Here is a 19831-nt window from a genome sequence, read left to right on the forward strand (position 1 = left end):
GGGGGAGGTCTGTGTCCTGAAGGGGGGCCGGGGGGGGGGCTCTGCAACTTACCTGGCTGCTTCTTGCTCCTCGTGGCCCGACTGAGGGCTGCTGGGAGCAGGGGGTGGGGATTGTTGCATGTGCCTGCCCCCTGGGCTCCTTCCTGCCAGAGCTCTGCTCCTGTGTGCTCCCGCAGGAAATGACCCCTGGTTCCCAGAGTCCCCTGGGACTAGTGATTGTGAAACTGACAAGGTGCAAATGTTTGAACATGGTGTAAACCTGCACTTTGATGTATTGTTCGGATGAAAACCATGTTTGGTAATCCTTGACACCAACATTTATATAACAGTATAGAATTTTTTAAAAAAATAAAAATAAAACGCACAAAACAGATCTATCTCAAGCATCATCTATTGTACACCGTGTCATATACCTTTCCATACCCACCTGGAAGTTGGCAAACCCAGCAGAAAGACACTTTCTCTACCCAGCCTGCACCCTCACAGGAGACACTTTCTCGTGCCCTCCTGCTGTGCCTTTTTATTTACAAGCGGAGGGGTTTTTTAAAAACAGAAATTCTCCAGCGAAAGCACTAAAAATAGCAGAGGAGAAGGTCCAAGCTGGATGCAGTCGGAGTGGAAAAGAGAGGCGGTGGCGGCAGCCGTGGGAGGCCGCCCAGTCCGAGCAGAACTCTGATGCCGGCCTTTGTCTGACAGTCACGGCGGCTGGCAGCCTGGTAGCCTCTCCAGCTTTGCAAAAAAACACAGCCCCTTCTGCTTGGGGTCACGGGTCTCTGGAACACGCCAGCGCTCGTGACGGCCACACCTAGGGGGGCCAGCCAGAAGGAAGCATGGGAGGCAATGTTCTTTGTGCTAGATGTTTTTCCCCCCTCAGGAGTGTTGAGGTCATCTTGACTCCAGCGATCGGTTCGTTCCGTGCTGTTTTCCCATTCAACCCTCCTTCTTTGGCTCTCTTGGGCTGGCTTTGGCCGTTTTTGCAAAGCTGAATGGGAGTAATCAGACTAAGACACCAAGCCTAGGGAGTCTGGTTGCAGGTCAGAGTGTTGTGACAATGCCCCCATTTCAGAGAACACAAGGAGCTCTATTAAGGTGTGTGTGTGGGGTGGGGAGTTAGCAGGAAAACTGTGTGAGACGGGATGCTGGACTAGGACCACTGGTCTGATCCGGCAGGGCTCTTCTGATGTAGGACTCAGGTGGAGGCTGGCAAAAGCCAACTGCGTATCGCAACGATTCTGGAGATGTTTCTTTTCCACGACGATTGTCTCGATCTTACAGAGAGTCTCCACAGTGACCCTTTCTATTCCTGATGGCTGCTGGGCGACTGGAGATTTGAGAGGGTCAATCTAATCCATGCTATCCCTTGCTGTCAATCATCCTGCCCGCCCCCATGAGGGAGGGCTGTTTGGCTGCCTCCGAAGGGGTGGGGGGTGGCTAAGATAACTGAGAAGTCCGTAGAAATCTACACGATAAAGGCCACTCGTTCTGAATGACAGTTACCCTGATTTGACTGTTTACCCTCACTATCCACATGGTACATCTAGAGATGTAAAAGTTCTGGAAATTTTGAAGCTCGGGGGGGGGGGGGGAATCCATTTCCCCCCGGGAAAAAAGGAAATTTTTGAAAAAATTGAAAAAAATGCTACATTGGCACTTTTCTTTTCCAGATTGAAAGTCATTCTGTTACTTTAGGAACATAAAATATGACTATGGACATTTTTACTTGGCATGAAATCATCACAGCTAGCATATTAAAAATGTAGTGTCTCCAAACAGTTATTACAAACAGAATACCCACCCACACGCAAAAACAAAACCTGAAACCTTTTTCTTTTCTTGTGACAGTAGCACCTCCTAAAGGAAGAAATGCATCTTGTTCTTGCATTGGAGAGGTCAGTTTGTAACCTAGGACTTTCTTGTCCTCAGTGCACAGAAATTAGATCAATCTGATACCATACATATTTTTTTAGAAATGATTTGGAAAATATTTGAACACCTTGTCTTAAAATATTTTGTTCATCATGTTAAAATAAAATGTTCCATAGTCAATTTTTCCCCTTTTCTTTTCTTTTTTCAATTTTTCCAATTTTTCGGGAAAAAACAAAAAAGGCTTCAGGAAAAAAAACCTGGGGGAAAAACGTTCCCCCCCCCCCCGAATTTTTCCAGTTTTTTTCTGGGCCTTCACATCTCTAGGTACATCCTAAGAGGGGAATGCAGTGGTAGAGTCCTGATGGAGTAGAATGGACTGTACCACTTCATACCGTGAGGAGCTGAAACCACATTGTGGATTCCATTTAAAAAAAATAAATCCCCACAAATCGTAATTAGCTCAGCAGAGAGTGGGCTGAGCAAGGATCAAAAAGTGAAGTTTGAAGCGGTACAGCTTCAGGTTTCTACCCATGACCTGGATAGCCCAAGCTAGCCCAATCTCATCAGATCTCGGAAGCTAAGCAGGGTCGGCCTTGGCTAGTATTTGGAAGCTAAGCAGGGTCATCATGCAAAGGCATGCAATGGCAAACCACCTCTGCCTTAAAAACAAGTCTAGCTCACCACGTAGTGGTGCATAACGCTAAAACAGCTAGAACTTCTGACTGCCAGACCATCTTAGGATCATTAGCTGTTGCAGATTTTCCGGGTCGTATGGCCGTGGTCTTGACATTGTAGGACCTGAAACCTCCTCAGGAAGTAATCCATATGCAAAAGAACCTCCTCAGGAAAGCTCCTCCATTAGCACGTTCCACAGCCTGGGGAACTCCTACGAGATAATGACTCAGCCCTACCCCCACCTTCCTGACTAGATATAAATTACCTGCCTACCATTTTCCTTCTCACCTTGGCACAGAGAGTCCTCCCTCTTTCTGTGTTCTACCTCTGAGGATGCCAGTCACAGCTGCTGGTGAAACATCAGGTCCTACAATGCCAAGACCACGGCCAGACAGCCTGGAAAACCCGCAACAGCTAATGAACTCCGGCCGTGAAAGCCTTCAACAACCATCTTAGGTTCTCCTGGCTATTATACACAAACAATACCATATGATAATTATCCATTCGTATTACTGCTTATGTAGCCTGGACTATGAGACGATCTTGTGACGGGGCTCTGCTATCTTGCCAGTTACCATGTCGCGAAGAACACTTAGATGTGGTCAGGTCTGCCATGTGGATACTGAGGGGGAGGTGGCTGGGTGGCTGGTGACTCTCCTATCTCCAGCTGGCTTGAGCAGCCGAAGACTCCGGTGGGGGACGAGGACTGGGCTGACCCAAGAAAGCAAGCGGGGGGTGGTGTGGATCTTCTTTCTGCAGGGGTGCTAGGGGAGGATGGTGCAGGGGGGCCTAGGAGTGGCTCCCCCGTTGGGCCACCACCCCTTCCTCTTTTTTTGCGCATACGACGGGAGGAGAAAGAGGTGCGTGCTGGCCAATCGCTGGCCACGGAGGGTCAAAGCAGGTGTCCTTGGGTCTCCTCGGCTGCTGCAGCCCTCCCTCGTCAAGTATTGCTAGACAAGCAGCCTCCTCCCCTCCAGGGCGGGCTTCACTTGGACAGGGGGGCGATGATGACATTCCGGTAGCCCTTCACGCCCGTCAGCTTGTCGCTCTCGAAGTCCACCACCAGCTTCCTCAGGCCGGACTGCTGAGGCACGAAGTCCACCCGCACTTTCGCCTCCTCTCCTGGCCCGACGGGGCTGTCGCTGGGGATAAGAACATAAGAACATAAGAGAAGCCAATGCTGGATCAGGCCAATGGCCCATCCAGTCCAACACTCTGCGTCACACAGTGACCAAAAATACCAGCTCCCATCAAGAAATCTAGCAGTAGGGCCAGGAGGACACCAGAAGCCCTCCCACTGTTGCCCCCCCCCCCCAGAACCAAGACAGAGCATCACTTGCCCCAGACCTAGAGTTCCTCTCTATACCTTGTAGCTAAGAGCCACTGATGGACCTCTGCTCCATATGCTTATCTAATTCCCTCTTGAAGTCTTCCATACTGGTAGCCACAACCCAGTTTCTGCTCAACCTTTTCTTCTGACTCAATGTGAGAGGCCACAGAGACAAGAAGAGCTGTATGGCTCTGTACGGCCGGCTATGGACGTGTGCACGTGAGGAAAATGCACAGGTGTCCTGTTCGTCAATGGAAAGCATGTTCGCCTACCCCTGCTGCCGCAACTCACGTTAAGCGGCTCTCTTCCCCCTCGAGGTTCCAGAACCGGATACTCACAGCTCCTGGACCTTCTGTCCTTTGGTGAGACCAGCGCCCTCCATGGTGAAGACACAGCCACTCAGCGGGCCAGGCAGGGGGTTGATCAGCGTCAGCTCAGCCACCAGTTTGCGGTTCTGAACTGGCTCTCCTAAGACCTGCATTGGAAGAAATGGGGAAGGTGGGTCTGTTGGCCCTAACCAAGGTTTGCGGTCCTGCTACGCCCCTCTCTCTCGATACCCTTCAACTAGGAAAGGCAGGGTTTGACCACAATGCCACAGAGCTCAGAATTCTGTCCTCTGACAGGGCCAGATGCCAGAGGCTCGGTCACATTCACTCCTTTCGTGTTGGTGATACCGATTCTTCCTTATCTGGGCAGGGCTAACAAACACACACATGAAGCGGCCTTCTCCTGAATCAGACCCTCGGTCCCTCAAGGTCAGTCTTGTCTACTCAGACTAGCAGCGGCTCTCTGGGGTCTCAGGCTGAGGTCTTTCCCATCACCTCCTGCCTGTCCCTTTTAACTGGAGATGCTGCTGGGGACTGAACCTGGGACCTTCTGCATGCCAGGCAGAGGCTCTTCCACTGAGCCACGGCCCCTCTTTACAGCTCTCCAGGGTCTCAGGCCGAGGTCTTTCCCATCACCTCCTGCCTGGTCCTTTTTAACTGGAGATGCCGGGGATTGAACCTGGGACCTCCTGCATGCCAGGCAGGGGTTCTTCCACTGAGCCACAGCCCCTCTTGACAACTCTCCAGGGTCTCAGGCTGGGGTCTTTCCCAGCACCTCCTGCCTGGTTCTTTTAACTGGAGATGCCGGGGACTGAACCTGGGACCTTCTGCATGCCAGGCAGAGGCTCTGCCACTGAGCCACGGCCCCTTCCCATAGCTCTCCAGGGTCTCAGGCAGAGGTCTTTCCCATCACCTCCTGCCTGGCCCTTTTCACTGGAGGTGCCGGGGATTGAACCTGGGACCTTCTGCATGCCAGGCAGAGGCTCTTCCACTGAGCCACAGCCCCTTCCCATAGCTCTCCAGGGTCTCAGGTGGAGGTCTTTCCCATCACCTCCTGCCTGGACCTTTTCACTGGAGATGCTGCCAGGGACTGAACCTGGGACCTCCTGCATGCCAAGCATATGCTCTACCACTAAGCCACGCCTCCCCCTCTCAAAAATGTCCATTTTATTTAATGAAAACATGAAGCTGCTTCATTCTGAATCAGGCCTTTAGTCCATCAAACTCAAGTATTGTCTACTCAGACTGGCAGCGGCTCTCCGGGGTCTCAGGCAGAGGATGGTCTTTCACAGAACCTACTGCCTGGCCCCCTTTAAGTGGAGAGAATGCCAAGGATTGAACCTGGGACTTTCTGTGTGCCAAGTAGAGGAGGAGAAGGAGAAGAAGAGATTGGATTTATACCCCGCCCTTCTCTACCCGAAGGGAGTCTCAGAGTGGCTTACAAACTCCTTCCCCTCCCCACAACAGACACCCTCCTGTGAGGTGGGTGGGGCTGAGAGAGCTCTGACATAAACGGCTCTTTTTCAAGGACAGCTCTGACAGAACTATGGCTTGCCCAAGGTCATCCAGCAGCTGCAAGTGGAGGAGTGGGGAATCAAACCCGGTTCTCCCAGATTAGAGTCTGCGCCAAACTGCACCAAACTGGCTCTTCCACCAAGCCACAGCCCCTCTCTGTGGCTCTCCAGGGTCTCAGGCAGAGAAAGGTCTTTCACATCACCTACTACCTGATCCTTTTAACTGGAGATAATGCCAAAGAATGAACCTGGGACCTTCTGCATGCCAAGCAGAAGCTCTACCACTGAGTCCACGGCCCTTGCCAGCAGCACGGCATCCAGCGATCCTACACGCTGCGGAGGAAATCTTGTGGGAGATGCCATGTTCAGTAGAACCTACAGTTCCCTTTTATTCTCCACTGACCACCATCTGGGAGTCCGGGGGGGGGGGGGGGCAACTGGCATTTCCCCATGAGGCTCAAATCACCTTTGAACTACCCTCTTGTGGTCTGAACACTGCTAATGTGGAAGTGAAAGCCGCAAAGCTGCTGTTGAAATTAGTCTTCTAGCCAAGGCATGTTCCACAGTCATATACTGACGGGCCACGCAGCAGCCAGTGTAAGCCTCAAGTGCGAAAACACCCTGAATACGGAGGCGTTTGGTGGTTTGATTGGCCAGTCGCCATCCCCAGTCCTACCCACTGACGAGACAGAATTCTTTCTAAAGCCGAGTATCTTGTGGCAATGCGTTGCGTAGGCTGAAGAAGCGTGCACGCACACGGAAGCTTATGCCCAGAATTAAACTTTGTTGGTCTTAAAGGTGCCGCTGGGCTCAGACTTTGTAGGCTGGCTACAGTAAGAGGAGTCAGACAATTGAGAATCCTGACGTTTGGCTGGCTTTGAAATCTCATCTGAACTCTGGAAAACTCTTTGAATGCTTGCAGCTGCCGGTTGTTTAACTAAGCTGCAGTGCTTCATTTTATGCCTAATTTGTACAAAAACAAACTTCTCAGTTTGGCGTCGGTTAAAAGAATCCCGGGCCTGCGCTGAGGTTTGAAACTTCCAAAACAGCAGTGGAAGACCGTGGCCATGATCCAGCCTCAGTTTTAAGATTTCAGTCCGAGAGTTTTGCCGAGTAGCTCATTTCCCCCCACGGAAATTATTAGGGTTTATTTATTTATTCAACTTATTATACCGCCCTAACCCCTAGGGGTCTCTGGGCAGTTTACAGGGTGTTCTATGAACTTGTTATTACCCTATCTAAGGCCACATACTGTAGGGGTGGGGATTTCCTACCAGCACCCTGTGGTGGGTCCGCTGCGTCCTCTCTCTGGCTCGGCTTCTTCCTTCTCGACGTTTTTTTCTGGCCAGGGTTAGGGTTAGGGTTAGACTTCTGGTTTATGGTGGCGTGCTAGCAGACTCACCTCCCGGACCTCCCAGGGGTGAAGCTGCGCTCCAGCCAAAGAAGGGGGTGTGCAGGCTCGCAAACCCCCCCCCCCGGGGCCCGGCGAAGGGACCCTGGCCATGGAATTTACAAGAGGTTGCCTCTTCAAGGGCGGAATGCCTGAGAATTGAGGTGCCTCTTTGTTCCGATGGTTCTCCATGCTGCGAGACCGAATGGGCATACTGACGCTGACGGGGCCGAGCGCAGGATATCATGAGGCAGAAACAAAATAAAAGTGAGGCCAAATGATCGATTATGAATGTGAGTCAATTGTGTAGCGTTTAAACCCCACCCCACTGAACGGGAGAAAAAACGAGCGGGGGAGGGATGCCTCCCATATGCATGAACTTTTGAGCGATTGAGGGGGGGAACGGAAGAAAACGCGAGTACTTACCAAAGCGAGTCCAAGCAGTCAAACGCACATTCAGAGACTTTTGAAAAGTTTGCGAAAGTAAACAAATGATAAAGATGGTGGGGAAGAGGGACAAAGAAAGACTTTTGAAAGTGAAACCGGAGAGCCCCAAACCGGAAACTACCAGTGAGACGGCAAAGGCTGTAGCTGGCTACATGCGCCCTCTACTGGAACAGCTGAATAACTTCAAAGAACAGATGTCCGTGGTTACACAAGGCATTACTGCACAACAAACACAAATAAACGACTTAATACAAATAATGAAGCAAGATGCCGAGAAGGTAAAGAAAGTGGCTGCAACTACACAGAAAGTGAAGAAGAAAGTGCAAAAGCTGGAAAAGAAACAAACTTCCTTGGAAGACCAAATGCTGCAAGTTCAAATGGATAAGGCTAACATGGTCCTGCGCTTCCAGGGCATGCCAGAGAACAGAGGGGAAAATCTTAAAGAACTGATGAGTGAACTACTAGCCCCAGTATCAGAAATGAAGGCAGAATCGCTGCTCAACGACATGGATGTGGTTTACAGATCATATTCAGGATATATAAAGAAAAATAATCTGCCTGGGGAAATTGTAGTAAGATTCTCGAAGAGGCATATCAGGGATGCTATCCTGAAAGCGGTTGCTGGAACACCCCTGAAAGCAGGGGAGGACATCATCAGAACGCTAAAGGATATTCCATTTGAAGTAAGACAACGCAGAAAGAAATACAAAGAACTTGTGCTTTTTCTTCAAACAAACTCAATTGGATATAAATGGCTATTTCCGGAAGGCGTCACTTTTAAGATCAAAGATAAAAAAGGAAAGATTGACTCTGTTCTGAAAGCTCAAGGATTTCTAAGGGTTCAGCTGGGAAGGTCAGAGGACAGGAAAAAAGAAGAGGACAGTAAGTCCAGTGGTGAGCTGGAAACTGGTTCTTCCGGAGAGGACTCTCTGTCTGAGCAAGGGGCGGGAGCCCCAAGTCCCTATAACTTGCAGAAGAGAAGGGAGAAGAAGAAGTAAAGGCTGAAGGACTCTGAATTGTGCCTTTGAGAATTTTGGTTTTGGGATGATTGGGGGTACTGTTACTAGACACTTAAATTTAAACTTTAAGGGAAAAGGGCTATAAATGTTTGACTCAGTTTATAAAGGGATCAACGATGAGAAGACTCGATGTATCTAAGCTAGTTGGAGGATCTCCTCTCTTGGGTTTTTAGTTAGTAGTGGGTTCTTTACTTTCTCCTGTATATCTAGTTTCCCCCTCCACTTCTTTTCTGTTGTAGTTTTTTGTAGCCTCCAGAAAAAATCAAGAAAAAATCCCCTCCGGGGGCTTAAAAAAAAAAGATTTCAGTCCGAGAGTTTTGCCGAGTAGCTCATTTCCCCCCACGGAAATTATTAGGAGTTGCTTAACTTTGGCCAGATCATGCCCCTGTGACTGGGAAATAAGGGAGAGGACAGATTGAAAAAACCCACAAACTTGTCTCCATTTGTAGACTTCGAGGATGAGTAAGTGTTCGGAAGAGGGTGGGGATACTGTTTTGAAATGTGCTTTCTAGTGAAAAGTCAACACTCTGGCTGCGGGATGTGTGGTTCCCCACAATGGAGAGCTCTGGCAAGCTGAAACAGCTCGTTCCTTCGCGATTTATCAAATCAGCGCATGGCTTCTCCCACAAGTCATGCCACGGCTGATCCCGCACACCCTGCCCCGAGCTCCCCCTCTGTCCAATGCACGAGCCAAGGCAGCCTCAGAGAACCCCCCAGGGCGGGCAAGAAACACAGCCTCCTACGGAGGGGGCCCATGGGATCTCCCATCTCCTTGTGGTGGAAAGCACCCATGACTCATGGCAACCCCATGGGGCTTTCAAGGCAAGAGACAAGCAGAGGTGGTTTTCCATTGCCTGCCTCTGTGGAACGACCCTGGGCTTCCTGGGCGGCCTCCCACCCAAATACTAACCGGGCCTGACTCTTCTTAGCTCAGCTTAGAGAGCCAGTTTGGTGTAGCGGTTAAGAGTAGCAGACTCTAATCTGGAGAACCGGGTTTGATTTCCCCCTCCTCCTCCTCCTCCACATGCGGCCAGCTGGGTGACTTTGGGCCACTCACAGATCTCTCAGAACTCTCTCAGCCCCGCCTACTTCACAAGGTGCTTGTTGTGGGGAGGGGAAGGGAAAGGTGATGGTAAGCCGCTTTGAGACTCTTTATGGCAGAGAAAATCAGGGTATAAATGTTAGATCGCGCTAACAAAGGACTCGTACAGTGATTCAGCAAGTGACTCAGCTTTATTGGAAGTAACGAGCAAGCACTAACTCAGTAAGAAACCAGAACAGAAAACAGTGGGAGCTTATGCTCCTTTTAAACATAACCGGGCTAATGTAGCCACGCCTATTTACAAATAACAACCAATGAGATTGCTAGAATAAAGACCAATGGGAGTCTTTCCCTCCTAGGGAATGGTATCGTTCTGATTGGTCGCTGTTACGAAGCGACCAATAGGAAGTTCGCTCAGAGGAGCCCTGGTCTGGCTCGAAGCTTAACATGGGAGTCCTATGAGGTGATTCATGTAATCATTTCAATACATTACAATTCCTCCCCCCTAAGTTAAGCCATCATCCCAATTGTTTTATTATTTACAAACATGCAATCAACCTTTGTACATCAGTTATTCCAACAGTATTTACACTCATAGTCCTTCAGATAAGTCGGCATTTGCCGCGAACGCTGGGACCTGCGGAGCGGTGCAGGCACCACGGGCAGACAAGGTTGTGGGTCAGAGTGGGGTTCACTACAGCCTGGATCAGGCACAGACTCGACTGGGATTTCAGCCCCGCACACAGGGTTCTGCCCTGACTCGGGGACAGTACCGGGCCTTTCGGTACTCACCGCCTGCTCTGGGGGTGTCCACTCGACATCAGGGGATTCAGCCGTCGGAGAGTCAGCGCTGTCCCTAGCCCAACGTCTCCTTAACTGATCTATGTGGCGCCGCCATATTCGACCGTCAGCTAACTGCACCACATACATTCGAGTACCCACAGAGTCGGATATAACCCCAGGAAGCCACAAGTGCCCGTTTGCATAATTTCGTGCGAAAACCTTGTCCCCTTTTTCAAACATGCGCACCTTCGGTTGCGCAGTGGTACGCTCGGACTGATCTTCTGATAGGTCTGGGTGCATACGGTTCAAACGGGTCGTGAGTCTCCGCCCCATTAACAATTCGGCCGGACTACGGCCTGTAGCACTACAGGGGGTGGTGTGCTGCAGCAAAAGAAAGGAGCCCAGCCTCTGGCTCCAGTCCCCTTCGTCCATTTTACCCAGGGCCTCTTTGGCCGTCCTGACCATCCGTTCGGCTTGGCCATTAGATGCCGGATGGAAAGGGGCCGAAGTCATTTGGCGTATGCCATTACTCGTGAGGAAGAGCCTAAATTCCTCAGACACAAATTGAGGCCCGTTGTCACTGACGATGACGTCAGGCAACCCGTGGGTGGCAAAAAGTCGGCGGAGCGCATGGATCACAGCAAGTGATGTGGTCGATTTCATATGCACGACCTCCAGCCATTTGGACATAGCGTCCACCACAATTAGGAACATTTGCCCTTGGAGAGGGCCAGCAAAATCTATATGCAATCTGGCCCAGGGTTTACCAGATGACTCCCAGCCTTGGGGTGTAGCTTGTGGGGGATCGGGTCTGACTTGCTGGCATTTGGGACACCCTCGTACCCATTCTTCGATCTCTTTGTCCAGCCCCGGCCACCAGACATACCCTCTGGCCAACGCTTTGGTGTGTACCATACCGGGGTGACCCTCGTGCAGCGACTCTAACACTCTCGTCCTGAGTTTGTCAGGAACCACCACCCTGTTCCCCCATAATACACAGCCCTTAGAAATGGATAGTTCATTTTGACGGCTTTTGTAAGGGCCGAACTCCGGTTCAACGCTTCCAACCGGCCACCCCCTCCAAACCCAGTTTAATACTCGGGACAGCACGCTATCCTTGGCCGTGTGTGCTGCAATGTCCCTGGATGATACCGGGGGTCGAGGAAGCTCCTCAATTGCCAAGACCTCACAGGCGGGGGCAGGGTCTGCGCCAATGTCCGGCACCGGGCACCGGCTGAGGGCATCCGCATGCCCAATCGCTTTCCCAGGCCGGTGCTCTAAGTCAAAATCATAAGCCTGCAAAAATATCGCCCATCTAAGCATGCGTGGGGACATGATGTTTGGCAATTGCTTATCGGGCGCAAAAATCCCCAGTAGCGGCTTGTGGTCAGTGACCAGCAAAAATCGTCTGCCAAAAATAAAATCATGGAACTTTTTGACAGCCGCTACCAACGCCAGACCCTCCTTGTCTATCTGGGCATAGTTCCGCTCTGCCGCAGATAGTGATCTAGAATAAAAAGCGATAGGCGCTTCGCTCCCATCAGGCATCAGATGGCTTAAAACTGCGCCTACTCCAAACGGTGAAGCGTCAGCAGCTAACACCAGGAGCTTGTGTTCATCATAATGCGTGAGTACGGCATTAGATGTCAGCAGCTCCTTGACTCCCACAAAAGCCTTTTCCTCGGCCTGCCCCCACTTCCATTTTGCCTCCTTGTGCAAAAGCGCGTGCAAAGGGGCCGCCACTGATGCCTTATGCGGTAAAAACGCATGATAAAAATTCAGGAGTCCTAAAAAGGATTGGAGCTCCTTCTTACTCACCGGCCTGGGGGCGTTTTGGATTGCAGATACCTTCTCATCCGTGGGGTGGACTCCCTCTGCGTCAATGCGAAACCCCAGGAAGTCCACACTTTCCACCCCGAGCGTGCATTTTGAGCGCTTAACTCTGAGGCCGGCATTTTGAAAACGCCTGAGGACCTCTTTAACCCGGTCCAGTAGTTCCTGTTCAGACCCGCCCGCAATCAGCACGTCGTCAAAATAGGGCACTGTGCCAGGTACCCCCCTTAGTAGACGTTCCATGAGGCCCTGAAAAATCCCAGGTGCTACGTTGACCCCGAATTGCAGCCTGTTCACTTTAAAAGCCCCTTGGTGGGTTACAATTGTTTGGGCCTCGGCAGCCTCCGGGGTGACAGGCAACTGCTGGTATGCCTGGGCCAGGTCAAATTTGGCGAAAATCTTGCCACCCCCCAGGGAAGCCAAAATGTGGCTTATTACCGGGACCGGGTACGAATGTTGCTGCAGCGCCTTGTTAATCGTACATTTGTAATCGGCGCATAGTCGTATGGACCCATCTGATTTGACAGGGGTTACGATCGGGGTCTCCCATTTGCTGTATGGTACTGGCTCTAAAACCCCTTGCTCAACTAGTTTGTCAATCTCTTTTTCCACCTTATGTTTGAGAGACACAGGTACTTTCCGATACTTCAACCTAATAGGTTTGACTGACGGATCTAAGTCAAACGCAACCGGGGGGCCCTTGTACCTTCCCAACCCTTCGGCAAATACATCAGGGAACAGGTCGTACAGCATGCCCCATTTATTTTCAGACATCCTGTTAATCCCAGAAATACCGATGCCCAATGGCTCAAACCAATCTAACCCTAGCAGGTTAACCCGGTCTCCCTCTGCAATCAGGAATGACAGTTTAACACATTTCCCCTTATACTCAACAGTAACAGAGTCCCGTCCGGCCAAGGGAATTCGGTTGCCCTGGAAGTCGGACACTCTGGTTCCCGCAGGCTGGAGCCGCCGCCGGCTTCGGTTCGGGAACAACTGGCGCCAGGACGCGGCAGAAATCACCGTCACGGACGATCCTGAGTCCACCTCCATTGTACAGGGTCGGCCGTCGAGGAGTGGAGTCACGGTGATCTTGCCCTGGCTGCTGGTGCGATTTACGGCCGATGCGCTCGACAAGGTCGCCGTCAACTGGCAGCTTGCTTCCGATGCTGAGGAACGGGTCTTGCCTTGGGTGCTGACTGGAGTGCCCCTCTGCGCTGACCGGTTGTTAGTTGAGGGATCCTTCTTCGCTGATCTGCAGACTCTGGCCAGATGACCACGCCGCCCACACGCTCTGCAGTCGACATCACGAGCCCAACAGGAGCCGCGCTGGTGCTTCCCGCCACAACCGGAGCAAGGCTTGACGTTGGTAGTCTTCGCTGGGGTCCGCTTGCCTCGAACCGCGTTGACGTCATCATCCGCGTCTTCGCCCTCGCTGTCTCGTTGAGCGTGTATACTGGGCTCTGCCACCCGCTGGCGGACCTCCTTCGTGGACTTCTCCGCTGCTTCCGCGGCCACGGCCTCTTCGTAGGCCACTGCCCAGGTCAGGGTGGTGCGGGCGAACAGCCTCTGTTGCAGCCTTTCATCTTTGAGACCGCAGACGAGACGGTCTCTGAGGGCTTCCTCCACGTTGTGGAAATTACATGGCCGTGCGGCTTTGCGAAGGGCCGCCACGAAATCTGCGATGGTCTCGCCTCCGGCCTGGTTCCGCTTGTAAAAAGCGTGCCGGCAGGCGATCTCCGACGGTTGTGGAGAATAGTGAGCCTTAAGCTTCTCCGTGATGTCAGCGTAGGTGACAGTCTTTATATCAGTTGGGGCCACCAACGACCTGGCTATGTCGAAGGTCCCCTTCCCGCAGGAACTCAGGAGGCATGCTCGTTTCTTCGCCTCATCGGTGATGTCGTGGGTCTCCAGATGGAACTCGAACCTGGACAGGTAGGAGTCCCAGTCTTCTGAGGAGGGTTCGAAGCACTCGAACTTCTGGCTTCCAGCCATCGGGGGAGACTTGGGCACCGGAGCTGGTGGCGCCTCCGCCGGATCGGCTGCTGTGCTCTGCCCGCTTTCTTCCGAGTCCGAAGTGTGGATGTCCGCAGGGCTGCCTACCTGCTCTAACATCCCATCCTCGTCGCCAATTGTTAGATCGCGCTAACAAAGGACTCGTACAGTGATTCAGCAAGTGATTCAGCTTTATTGGAAGTAACGAGCAAGCACTAACTCAGTAAGAAACCAGAACAGAAAACAGTGGGAGCTTATGCTCCTTTTAAACATAACCGGGCTAATGTAGCCACGCCTATTTACAAATAACAACCAATGAGATTGCTAGAATAAAGACCAATGGGAGTCTTTCCCTCCTAGGGAATGGTATCGTTCTGATTGGTCGCTGTTACGAAGCGACCAATAGGAAGTTCGCTCAGAGGAGCCCTGGTCTGGCTCGAAGCTTAACACGGGAGTCCTATGAGGTGATTCATGTAATCATTTCAATACATTACAATATTTAATTAATCTTATTGTTTTATATGCATTATTGTAACATGCCCTGGGCGTTGCTGTGCAGGGGAGGGCGGGCTAGAAATAATATAAATAAATAAATAAGGTAATATAGGCAGAATGGCCGTTTATGGATTCCACATGCTTCTAAGTACTGGCCTATGCAGCTGGCTTTCTGGACAGACTTGGCAAAGCATACTTCCCTATTCAGCGCTGTCTTTCTCTCCAGTCAAAAGGGTTTTCAGGTTGCTGGTGGCTGTGTTTGAGTTGCCATGGAATTTGAACCCCCCCCGAATTTTTCCGTTTTTTTTTTCCGGGCCTTCACATCTCTACCCTCCACACCCCCAGTGACCCCTGCTCCATGCCCAGAAGGTGACAAAAAACCTCCAGGATCTCCAGCCAAACTGGCCTGGAGAAAAATTGCTTCCTGATTCCAAAGTGGTGATCGGCATTTCCTCGGGCGTGTCAGAATGATGGAGGTTAGGCTAGCCTGTGCCACCTGTTGACATTCCTGCAAAGGGCTAATTGGATCGAGACCATGATGACGGAGACCACTCTCATTTGACCAATGTGCACCCCCCCCGGCCATTGCCCCGGCCGCTGCGTTTGGCCCTCATTAGCAAAGTGCCCCTGCTTTCTCTAGGACAAATATCAACGGGATGTTCGGGTACTACTGTGTGGCTTACATTGACCGTCCTTGTTTGTCAAACATTTATGTTTTGGGGTGATTTGCAGGGGCCTTTGTAATCTGCCTTGGGCCCTCCTTTTTAAGGGAGGACAGTGGAAGATAAGTAGCCCAGGCAAATATATCCGTTGGATACATTTTCAGGAATGCAAATTAATGCGAAACAAGTGGGGACCCGCGAGAAACCTGCGGAGATAGTGAAATGTGCTCAGGGATTGTCAGAACCCCACCCCCCTTCCGACATTTACTGGCTGCCCTTTTAAAGGTGGTCAAACTAATCCCCCTCCACTTTGCATACGGACTACAGACACACCCCCTTGTTTCAAACCAGCTGTTCGCCAAGGAGCGTGCCCAGGCAAAACCGTCCTTCCTCTCCTGACTGGTAGAAGCTGCCAAATGCCAATGGCGTGAGCACCCAGGTTTGCCCCGAGTGTTTCCTTTGTCCTGCCAGACGGGGTGGAGCCAGCCGCCCATCGAGGACAACGGCCCCGACTCTCTCGAGGACTTGACTGGTATCACCTTTCTTGGGACTGATGTCTTGTTTTCTTCCTGTTGTCAGACACTCCTAGCTGTAAGTGCACAGTCCTCAGGAGGCTTACACAGATCGGAGGTCTTTGTCAATAAAAAACACACAGGGCAGAATGCCAGGAAGAGTTCGGCTCCATCTGCCACTCCTCTGAACATCAGGAGAGAAGGAAAAGGACATCTGGAAGGCTGAAGGCCACTGATAAGTTTGCCGGCCTCCAGGCGGGGCCTGGGGATCTCCTGAAGTCGTGTTCCCTCTAAACTGTGGAGTCTCGTGAGCAAAAATTCTACTTTGTGAGCTCCTGGCATGGAAGTTGTGAGTGAGCGGTTCGGCAGCTGCATAAATCAGTTTGCTCTGGAGCCCTCCTTCCCGAGCTCAGACAGAAAGGTGTGAGCCGGAGGCTGAAAAACTGTGAGCTGGCTCACACTCACTCGGCTTAGAGGGAACACTGGTGGTGACTGATCCCCGGGCAACAGACATCCATTCTGTCAGCTTCAGAGGGTGGACTCTAAGACCTTCCTCAAACCCCGCCTCCCCCAGGCTCCACCCCCAAATCTTTAGGAATCGTCCCAACCCAGAGATGACAACCTTTGCTCCACTGGACAGCCCCCCACCGCTCTCGCCCCAGCAAGGTTTCCCTCCAGGAAAGTCAGTCTGGCCTAGGGTTGCCAAGTCAAAATATCTTACCGGCAGGGGAGCCTCGCCTGGCTCCGGGAGCCGTCCTTCGATGCGCGTGCGCAAAGCGCCGCCAGCACGTCACCAGAAGTGACGCACAACGTCGATCACGTTGAAGGCGTGGCCCCGATCATCGGAGTGAAAACCATAGAGTTTTCCTTCTGACGATCGGGGCCACGCCCCCAACATGATTGATTTCCGGGGCGGCGGGAATCGGGCTTCCAAAGCGAGGGTTTACCCACCCGCCCGCCCCCACTTGGCAGCCCTAGTCTGGCCCAAATCGATCCCAAGAGAGACTTCTGTCACATGAAGCCTCCTCCCCTCCCCTCCCCTCCCTTTGTGCATCTCGCCTTTTCAGACTAGGAGCCTGGCTTCTTTCTTCATGGAGGGAAACCACTTTGGGAGACCGTAGCTGAAAAGTGGGATACAAGTATGTGAAGAAATGCCCTTTTCTCTCCTGGGAGGTTGGGAATGAACCAAACCTCCCTTTTGCATTTTAACAGCCCCCCCCCCCCCGCTGGGACCGGGGGTGGGGAGTGAGTGCAATGGCTTTCCAGCTTAGCTGTATACATATGCTAATGGATTTAGCTAGAAACAATGGAGTGGGTCAAGCCCTCCCCCCTCCCCCAAGCAGGGAACAGAGAGCTGGAGGATTTTGCACTAGCAAGGCACAAGGGAAGAGGCTCCAGGAAGTGCCTCTTTGACCTGGCCTGGCCAGGTCAGTGGGAGGCGAAGAGATCTGATAAAACCTCCTTGCAGGAGGAAGGAGCTCTCTTTTCTTTGGGTGCTCAGGACATGAGCACACGGAGACCTCTCCTCCGGGAAGGCAGCCATTGTTGACCATGTGCTTGCCCAGAGAGCTACAGACAGCTGTGAGGTAATGGCAACTCCGTAGAGATTTGTAACATCCTAAATATATTGAGCCTGTCCTATTATAACATTTGACATGGCATGTATAGGGCATGTACCCATTTCTTTCTACCCAGTAGATCTTTCACGTCACCTATTACCTGGTCCTTCTAACTGGAGATGCCAAGGATTGAACCTGGGACCTTCTGCATGCCAAGCAGAAGCTCTATACCACTGAGCCACAGCCCCTCCCTCCCTTCCTTCCTGTCCAGGCTTGCCTACATCACTCTCTGGTCAGATCTCCCACTGCTCCGAAGTTCTGTGCTACACAGAGACAGGCCAGCACCTCCATACCCTGATTTTGATGTCTGGGTTTTTAACGTAGATGTTCCGGACGCCAAGCACAATCTCTTTGGTCTCGTAGTCCTGGAGGAGGGCCATCGCCTTGATCATGTTGTCTTGCGTTAAGCACCCACCGTACTTCTCATAAAGGATGCGCAAGGGGACGGTCTTATCTGGAGGTGAAACCAGAAGGAAAACAGCATTAGAGGTTTGCCAAAGTCAGGAACAAGACTCCTTCTTGACCCCAGAGGAATATTCCATACACACTCAGTTACATAAGAACATGAGAGAAGCCCTTTTGAATCAGGCCCATGGCTCATCCAGTCCAACAGTCTGTGTCACACAGCGGCCAAAAACACCAGGTGCCCTCAGGAGGTCCAGCAGTGGGGCCAGGACACCAGAAGCCCTCCCACTGTGACCCCCTTCCCTGCTCTAAAGTTCTGCTGGCAGAAACCGAGCATGAAGAGTCTACTTTTTGAAGCGCTGTCATGTAGTACTAGAAGATGGAGCAGATCTCTTCTCTCTTGCTCTGGATCGCAAGACTAGATCTAATGGGTGGAAATTACAAGGGAGCCATTACCGGCTCAATATCAGGAAAGAGTCAGTGGTTGAGTTTGCCTCGGGAGGTGGTGGATGCTCCTTCGCTGGACGTTTTCAAGCAGAGGCTGGGAGACCCTCTTTTGGGTCTGTTGTAGGTATGTAGGGCTCTCTTTCGGCTGTGCTCCTGCAGAGTGCAGGAGGTTGGACTAGATGACCTGCAAGGTCCCTTCCAACATTCTATGATTCTACTTCATATCATAGATTGCCTTTCCTAGACGTTATCGGGGAGACGTGGGTGACAGCCCGGTGTGTGTGGGGGTCTTTTGCTTTTCACAGCAGCCGTGTGCCCCTTGGAACATCTGGTTTGACCTAGGTGACGTTGACCTTGAACCGGAACGGTTCTGTCCCCAAAGCCGAATGCCTGCAGTGGCAGCAGGAGCCGTGGAATGGGCACTATTCCCCCCAAACGGCACGGAACCGAGGCCCTGGGCTCACAGCTTGCCCTGCTAAGATATACAGCCTTTCCCTGTCGGGTCCTGGCCTTGCTTTTTCTACATCTTTTCCAAATCTTGCCTAACGACAGGGCGCCGCAGGTGAGCCACGCTTCTTGGAGGCAGGTCAGGCGGAGGTTGTCCTGGTAAAAGGATTCTGCCGTACCTAAAGTGCTCGAGTGCTGTCAAAAATAGCTCCGCAGAGAGCACAGCGTGTCGGGGTCAAAGCAAAATTGAATTCCTTCCCAGCTGTGGAAAAAACCACGTCAGTTCTGGACAAGCATAGGCATGGCACGAGACAGAGAGAGAGAGAGAGAGAGAGAGAGACTGCATATGCTATTTTAGCTCTCTTTGTTCCCTGCTTCCACTCTCTATCGAAAACTTTTGTTCAGACTTGCATCCCCACAAGAAGCCAAGCCTGCAAAGAGCAAAGAGCTCAAGCGATGCTCACAGAAAGCTGTTTACCACCGACAACACGGAGACAGCATTTTGACAACCTGGAGGGACTCAGACGATTTGCTTGGCCGTTGAGCAGGGAGCACGAGGGTGTAAAAGTGCAAAATTGGGGTAGGGGGGCTTGGAGGGGGGCCATGTCCGATTGAGACTAGTGTCGTCGGCTCTGGGTTTGAAAGTACTTGGAGGTGGGGGGGGCGGAAGGCCAGGTTTGGGGAGGGCAGAGACCTCAGCAGGGTACAGTGCCATAGAGTCCACCCCTGGTCTCGAGCCAAAGTAGAAACTGACCCCATCTCCCTAACAAGCAGCTGGCCAGAGGAGGTCAGTTCAGAGCCACATTCCTCAACAGGCACACCACCATGAGAGCCAGTTTGGTGTCGTGGTTAAGGGCGCGGACTCTGATCTGGGAGAACCGGGTTCGGTTCCTCACTCCTCCACATGCAGCTGCTGGATGACCTCGGGCCAGTCACAGTTCTCTCAGAGCTGTTCTCTCAACGGCAGTTCTCGAGAGAGCTCTCTCAGCCCCACCTACCTCCCAGGATGTCTGTTGTGGGGGGG

General features: G+C 51.9%; 1 protein-coding gene across 1 annotated transcript in view; it reads right to left on the bottom strand.

The window, feature by feature from the left end:
• Nucleotides 1–2938: 2938 nt before the first annotated feature.
• Nucleotides 2939–19831, bottom strand: part of TGM2 (transglutaminase 2) — a 96684-nt gene continuing 79791 nt past the window's right edge. The window contains exons 10-12 of the mRNA XM_015417017.1: nucleotides 17802–17962; nucleotides 4210–4346; nucleotides 2939–3683 (exon numbers count right to left, since the gene is read on the bottom strand). Coding sequence (XP_015272503.1) covers nucleotides 3527–3683; nucleotides 4210–4346; nucleotides 17802–17962 — 455 coding nt within the window. The 3' untranslated portion in view covers nucleotides 2939–3526. The remainder of the gene's footprint in view (nucleotides 3684–4209; nucleotides 4347–17801; nucleotides 17963–19831) is intronic.

The sequence above is a fragment of the Gekko japonicus genome, unplaced genomic scaffold (assembly GCF_001447785.1).
Source record: "Gekko japonicus isolate JY-2015 unplaced genomic scaffold, Gekko_japonicus_V1.1 scaffold3329, whole genome shotgun sequence".
Classification (NCBI taxonomy): Eukaryota; Metazoa; Chordata; class Lepidosauria; order Squamata; family Gekkonidae; genus Gekko; species Gekko japonicus.